This window comes from Miniopterus natalensis, chromosome 19 (genome assembly GCF_054644295.1).
Source record: "Miniopterus natalensis isolate mMinNat1 chromosome 19, mMinNat1.hap1, whole genome shotgun sequence".
NCBI lineage: Eukaryota > Metazoa > Chordata > Mammalia > Chiroptera > Miniopteridae > Miniopterus > Miniopterus natalensis.
The window spans coordinates 25,686,723-25,694,116 of record NC_142099.1 but is presented as its reverse complement, the minus strand read 5'-3'; the positions used below and the strand labels follow the sequence as shown (position 1 = coordinate 25,694,116).

Here is a 7,394-nt window from a genome sequence, read left to right as displayed (position 1 = left end):
TTTGTACCTTCACGCGACAGCCCCTGCCTGAACATCCATCACCCCCTGGCAGAGGCAGGTGGCTGTGCCCAGCCTTCCTCAGGGAAGGATGCTCTGATGACAAGCCCTCCTCTACTTAGGGGTCACTCCTCAGGTGACTGCACCTCTCCTCTGCTTCCCACAGCTGCCAACCCTCGCCGCGCCACGACCCCTGGGGGAACTCGGTCTCGAGACCCCAGGACAAACGCCGGCGCCCCGCGGGGCTCGCCGGACACGACGGCGCTGGGGCTTCGGGGGCCGCGCAGCTCCCCCTCCTCCGCTCCCCGCTGGCCCGGGAACCGCGCGGCCAATCAGAGCGCCGCGGAGCCCCGGGGAGCAGGGTTCCGAGCGCGGGGCCCGCCCCTCTTTGTTGCGGCGGCCAATGGACGCGTTCGGAACATCGGCGGCTGCCCGGGTGACTCGGTTATATGTCACAGAATAACATTCGAGAATGGGACATGGAATGAGGGGACGGCCGCCGCAGCCGCCGCAGCCCCCGCAGCCCCCGCAGCCCCAGGCCCAGCAGCAGCCGCCGCCGCCTTCGCCTCCCCCGCCCCCCGCAGAGGCGCCGCAGCCATGAGGCGGAGCGTCCCGAGGTGAGGTCCCGGTGCCGCGGCGCCCTTCCCGCGTCCCGCCCGCAGCCGGTCCCCCCGGGGGCCTGGCGCTGGAACTCGGGGAGCGGGGGCGGATGGAGCTATTACCACTGAAGCCGAGCGCGGGGGGCGGGGGTAGCTCCAGGAGGGCTTCCTGGAAGAAACGCGGCCGCCTTTGCCAGCCGAGGCTGCTGCTGCGCCCTCGCGCCCACCCCGGGCGCTCACGTGCAGGCACGTTCTTGGCTCGCTCGGCCACATCTGGCGACCAAGCGACATGGGGAGCCTTGCGGGGGACCTCCTGTTCCTTTACGCTGCACGAGCTGCCCCCCCCCCCCCCCGTCCACTCCGCGTCCTCCACGCTTCTTTATTTCCCTCCCGGTGTTTAGGTGCGCGTGAAGCTGTGTGCCAAATTTCCAGTCGCCGTTTCGAGGTAATTGCAGGGCTGGAAAGCTCCTATTCAGGTCCTTGGAGGGTCTGTCCGCGCGGGGGAGGAGGGGCGGGAGTGACGTGGGGACAGTCTTGAGGCCCCACCACCGTTGGACACGGTTTCTCGGGGTGTCCACTTACCGCGGCGTGTGCTGTGTGTCTCCGCTGATTTCAGGCGCTGCCCGTGAGCCGAGCTCCCGCCGCCGCTCCCCCTTGGCGCGTCCTGCCGCAGCGAGAGGCATGGAGGAGGCGGCCCCCGCGGGGCGCTGATCCCCCCGCGCGCGCCCCCGCGCGCACACGCCCCCTGCCGCCGCCGCCGCCGCCGCCGCCGCCGCGCGACCCCCGCCCCGCCCTCCCGGCCCCGGCCCCACGATGACCGGCTCCGCAGCCGACACTCACCGCTGCCCGCACCCCAAAGGCGCCAAAGGCACACGGTCCCGGAGCAGCCACGCGCGGCCCGTGAGCCTCGCCACCAGCGGGGGCTCGGAGGAGGAGGACAGAGACGGCGGGGTGCTCTTTCACGTGAACAAGAGCGGCTTCCCCATCGACAGCCACACCTGGGAGCGCATGTGGATGCACGTGGCCAAGGTGCACCCCAAGGGGGGAGAAATGGTGGGCGCCATCAGGAATGCCACCTTCTTGGCAAAGGTCAGTGGCTTCCAAGGAGGGGGGTGGGGTGGGCGGTGATGGGACCATTTCGGTCTATACAGAGCAAATAAGAGGCGATTTCCATGATCTGGGTCCTGGTGAAAACTCCCTTCCCTTCTCCAGCCTTCCCCATACCCCGCCCCTTCGCTTAATTGAGATGTTTGTCTTGGAAGCCTTAGAAATGGGGGAGGGAGAGTTGGTGGTCTGGCTGTGCCGAGGTTTCTTTGAATCCCTATCCAAAGTCTGTTATTTATTTACTCACCCCCAAGTCCATTCTTCCGCAAGAGCTGTAGCCTCTTGTAGCATCAGCGATGCCAAGAATGCATAGGTCCCCTAGGGATCCCACCCTGCTTTTCCTCTTTGGAGTCTCTTGGTCCCGCCGTCTCCCCCTAGCAAATGATTTATTAGGCCATGAATGAATTTGACTCAACCAGTCAGACTTCTCAGCGTGAATCATTCCTAGACTTTTTGCCAAATTTTTTTTTTTTTTTTTTTTTATGACAGTGACTTTCACCTCTGAAACTTGAAAACACAGTGAACTGTCTCTTTTCCCAGCTTATCTGAGCTCTAAGAAAAAAAGAAGTTTCGGCCACGGCTTAAAAGGGACTTTCCAGTCTACATGATAAATTAGTCTCAGTGGATAGAGAAAGAGGCTCAGGAGTGGGACTCTTTCTGCCTTGGAGAGAAGCCAGTGAGCTGATTGGGTTTGGTGGCCAAGGATAACTTCGCAAGGTGGAGGGAGGGAGATGTGCAGTAGTTGCTATGTGAAACATACCGTGCAAACTGGGGGAGAAATGCTGCCAGAGCCTGGGGGTTTGCAGCATGGCAGATGGTTTCCCTTGCACCCTGGGGACACTGTCATGGCTGAAAAGATTCCTGGGCAGGTCTAGGAATGCCAGACCTGAGACCTGGAAGGCCATCTGGTCAAGTCCCCAACCTGGAGCATCTGGTGACCTGAGCATCTGAGCCCTACAGGCCAGAAAGCTGTCTGTGCCCTTGGGGTAAATGACAGAGTCTGTATGCTTCCTGCTGCAGTCAGTGACAGTGTTTTATTACTCTGCTGGTCAAGGAGCTCTTCACTGCCTGCTTTTAGTGTCAGCTGTAATTACCCTTGCTGAGCCCTCCTTGAGTATGAGAACAACGTTGGTCCTGGCTTGTGGTTTTGACTCGGAATTTGTCCTTACTTAAGTGAGCTTTTCTTTACTTAAGGACGAGCTAGGAGCCCTTAAACCTGGAGGAGAGGTGGCCACAAGGGAACGGGGGCCTGCTCCTACTGTCCCATGCTGCCTTTCTAATTTGGCACCCTCAGCGGCAACCCTGCTTCTAATTGTGTCTTCATCTTTCTCCCTATCTTGTATGTGGGACCCCCTTTCTCTATGGGAATCAGGGAATGTTAGTATTGGTGGAGATCAGCCTCCCTTCCTCGTTCTGAAGACCTCCTGAGAACCGAGGCTCGGTGCCTCACAAGGCAGCTGGTCCCAGGCCTGGCCAGATTTGATTGGTGTGAAAATCTTTTCTGAGAATGAGCAGAAATCCTCCTTCTCTCCCGTCAGTCACAAGTCACCCCTGATTCTTGTGTGGCCCTTTGAGCCAGGACAGCACATGTCAACTTTCTTTGCTACTCACAGCTCCCTAGAATGTCACTACACAGGGCCCTTAGAGTAAGGAAGGGACTGAATTCCAGTCCTGGCTGTGCTACCTCTAGCTTTGTGGCCTGGGTCACTCGCTTAAAATCTCTGGTCTCAGTTTTCTCATCTATAAAATAGGAGTAGACCAGACTTCAAGTAAAGTTCTTTCCAGCTCTCAAATCCCACAATGTTATGACCTGTGAGTCTCTGGGTCTTGAATGCTGACCATTGTGACAGCAGAGGTGCACTGAATTATGAGTCTTCAGAACTGTGACATTCTGTCAGTCTGCATCCTCTTCTTTGTCCATAGGTAGCCCCTTTCACCTTTTCTTATGTGTTAGAGTTCCCAGATCAACTCACTCTCCTCTGACTCTTTCTAGGACAATCGCTAGTTTGTCATCAGCCAGTCCCCTAAAATGGGCACATATGAAACACAGTATTCTAAATGTTGCCTGAGCAGCTTAGAACATTAGAACATAGATCACTGCTTTCAGAGACCTCCATTATGGTGGCTAAATGCTGTGTTCTTAAAAAACAGCGGTCCCTTTTTTTATAGAGTGGCCACATTGTACTTTTTGTTTTTGAATTCTCACCTGAGGATATGTTTTTGTTGATGTGAGAGAAAGAGGAAGGGAGAGAGAGAAAAACATTGATGTGAGAAACATCCATCGGTTGCCTCCTGTCCGTGACCCCACCGGGGATCGAACTTGCAACCTTTTTTGGTGTATGAGATGATGCTCCAATCAACTGAGCCACCTGGCAAGGCCACATTGTACTTTTGTAGTAACTCGAAAGTCTCATGCAAACTTCTGCCAAGCCTGGACAACCCCAGCCTGAGTGTGGGTGTTGGCTTTTTGAACCTAAGTGAAGAACATAACATTTCCCTCTCTTATAGTGTGTCGTAATGGTTGGTTCTCCATCCCCAACCCCATCATGGCTTCATCCCCTCCCTGGTCCTGACATTCCTCAAACCCTGACTCTTACACAGACCCTGAGATGGGCCAGCTGTAAAAGCTCCTGTTTTTAGGGACCTCTCCTCTCTGATTCAAGGGCTATTCCTGCACTCAGCTTGGCAGACTTTTCCCTCTGGGGCCAAGTCCTTTGCTCCTTTAACCAAAACAATGTTTTACTGAGGAATTTGTAGAGAAGAGGGGGTAGTGGTAAAAGGGTTGGAGAGTTTCAGGGAGATTAAGTGGATGGAGGGAAGGTGTCAGAGGCCTAAGAGGGGGACTGTATGATACTACCTTTGACTGCAGGACATTCTGTTAGCAGCCATGGTAAGTTCTGCCTGAAGGTCCTGGTGCCTCCTGGGGTGCAGGAGGTGGGGGAGCTCACCTGCTCTGCCATCTTCCTTCTAAATTTTCTACCGAAGGCCTCTCTTCTGTTGGTTGCTGGGTCTGGCATTAACAGTTGAGTAGATGAAGGCCAGGAGTTTTCAGGGATAGTGCAAGAAAGCAGCTCAAGGAAGTTGGAAAATGATAGAGGATGGGAAGCTAGGGGCAGAGAGGTAGCTGGCTCAGAAAAGGACAGCTGGGCTGTTTCTTACAGAACCCGCGTCCTTGTGCCTCATTCTCACGTTGATCCCAAATTGGGAAGTAATTCACCTTTAGAGGACTCAGCTTTGCCTGAGTGAAGAAGTGAGAGCCGTGGGGTGAGACTTCGTTGCAGTCAGGGCTCCACTCCTGCCTCCCACTGGCTCACACAGGCAGCTCCCTCCCTCTCTTGTTCTGCATTCAGTGTCTTTCTTGCTCAGCCCAAGGTTGTGACCCCTGGGCCTCTGTGGCAGGCTACCACCAACAGATTCCCGGCTGCCGCTGATGCAGGGGCCTGGGGCCCATCCTGGACTCATGAGTGATGTTCCTTGCTCTCCTCCAGGAGATTCTCCTGCCCGGTGCCTGCCAAGTGTATTTTTCAGAGCAGGGACAGCAAAAGGCTTTGCTTTGTTTTTGTTCTTTCTTGTTAAAGGATTCCCGGTGCCTGTGGGGGTCTCGCTGCCTCCCTGGCTCCTCTTCTGGCTCCCCCCTTCTCTCCCACATGGTGATGCCATGGTGATGATATGCACTTGTGTCCATCCCCATGCCTTGTCCTTGCATTCCTCTGACAGGTCATTGCATTGGGAAAGAATGGAATGAAAGGGAGCCTGTCCACAGAGGCCTGGCCTGTGGTTGGTTTCACCATTCTTGACCAGCCATCTTCCTGTCTACTCCACTTCCTCCTCCTGCCCCCCACCCCTGGCCACAGGCACAGTTTGGGAAGGGTCATTTTGATCTGTGCCCTCTAAATTCTGCCTCCATCAGCTGGGCTGTGGCTTGAGGGGGCTGGATGCAGGTGGCAGGAGGTGGGAACCTTGAGGGGAGGGGCCATGGAAAATCGAGGCTGGCATTTCAGGAAATAGGGCAGGAAAATGATATGAGGAGGGACTCTTAGGTCCCCTGTTGGAGAGGAAGCAAAAGGAGTGTGCCCTGGCCTTTTCATCAAAGGTTGTCCCCATTTACGTTCCCATAGCACTGTATGGGAGCATCCTTGCCAGCACTGAGTGTCCGCGTTTCAGGGTATCTCTGCTAAATGGAGAGGTGGAAATAACATTCTGCACTGGCTTTAATTTGCATTTCTTAAGTTATTAGTGAGTTTGAATTTTTTTCCCTCAAATATTTATTCACTACTTGCATTAATTTTTTGGTGCAAATTGTGTTTTCATGGCCATTTAAAAAATTGTGGTAAAATATACATAACATATAATTTACCTTTTTAACCATTTTTAAGTGTTCAGTTCTGTGCATTGTTGAGCGTGTAACATCACCACCTTCCATCCCCAAAACCTTTTCTTCTTCCCCAGTTATAACTCTGTACCCCTTAAACAGTAACTCCCCCTTCCTCCCTCCCACCCCCAGGCCGGGGCAACCACCCTTCTCCTTTCTGTCTCTATGGCTTTGACAACTCGAGGAACCTCATATAAAAGGAATCGTAAAATATTTGTGACTGGCTTATTTCACTTAGCATAAGGTCTTCAAGGCTCATCCATTTTGTGGCACATGTCAAAATGCCCTTTTTATGGCTGAATGCTATTCCATTGTTTGTACATACTCCATTTTGTTCATCTGTCCATGGACACTTGGTTTGCTTCCACCTTTTGGGGCCGTTTCTTTTCCTTTGAGGCCTAAAAGGTTTTCTTACCACTTTGTGTGAATTCTTCATGGTCCCAAGGGGAAGTGGAAGGCTTCCTTCTCTTTTATTAGAGTGAGAAGACATCTTAGTGATGCTCCCGAGTGTCCCGAGTGCTGATTCTGTTTTCCTGAAAAGTAAAGACATTTCAGGCTTCCCCATTCTCGACCCCTGAAGACACACTTCAGATGAATTCTAAAAACACAGCTAACCCTTCGACACCACCGAGTGCCAAGCCCTGAGTTGCCTGCTTTATACATAGGTCATGTAATCCTCATAACCAGCCCAGAAAGGTCGAAGTAGGTGTTAGTCTCCTATTTTATCAGGAAAGAAACGGAGGCTTAGAGAGGTCATGCAGCTTGACTAGGGTCCACAGCCAGCAAGTGACAGAGCAGGGACTCGAGCCTCGTTGGGCACATAATCACACCTGAAGGAGCCCACCTGGTTAATAGTCCATCGTCCAGCGGGGGCATGGTCAGCCCAGGGGCTGGTTGGGAGCAGAGTCCCAGTCTGAGCCCCAGTCAACTCTCCCAGATGTCGGAGTGAGCTGTAGTCGGATGATATCATCCCTTCAGCAGCCTCAGCCCCTCTCCCCACCACAGCTCTGCTCCCCAGCTGGGATTTGGGGAATGTGGCCACTCGCTCTCAGCAGGGGCTGAGGTAACCAGGCAGCTGTTTTTAAAAGCCCTTGGGCGCCACTGAGCTGCTATTCTGAGGACCAGCTGCCGCCCGACTCCCACCCCATGGCCCTGCTCTTGTGGGCCTGTTGGGCTTGCTGGAGTTGAAATAATTTGGTGGTTGGCCCCACGGCTGCCTTGGAACCCAGTCACTCTGGCCACTTTAGGACTGTGGCCAACAGAACCCGCTCTGGGCATCCCTTAGGTGGCCTGTGCTTCTATGGGGCATTTCCCCATGCTTA

General features: G+C 54.3%; 1 protein-coding gene and 1 long non-coding RNA gene across 5 annotated transcripts in view; both read left to right on the top strand.

Annotated features, from left to right (window-relative positions):
• Positions 1-567: 567 nt before the first annotated feature.
• LOC148090923 (uncharacterized) lies at positions 568-1,284 on the top strand. The gene is made up of 3 exons (XR_015716115.1): positions 568-614; positions 998-1,041; positions 1,213-1,284. It is a non-coding gene; the product is annotated as an uncharacterized LOC148090923 (long non-coding RNA).
• Positions 1,285-1,390: 106 nt separating this feature from the next.
• VASH2 (vasohibin 2) overlaps positions 1,391-7,394 on the top strand; it is a 34,157-nt gene continuing 28,153 nt past the window's right edge. For 3 of the 4 annotated variants that reach the window (XM_016224628.2, XM_016224626.2, XM_087827819.1), the window contains exon 1: positions 1,391-1,685. In XM_016224628.2, the coding sequence (XP_016080114.2) occupies positions 1,410-1,685 (276 nt within the window). In that variant the 5' untranslated portion in view covers positions 1,391-1,409. The remainder of the gene's footprint in view (positions 1,686-7,394) is intronic. The other variant, XM_087827820.1, reaches the window with a different exon arrangement.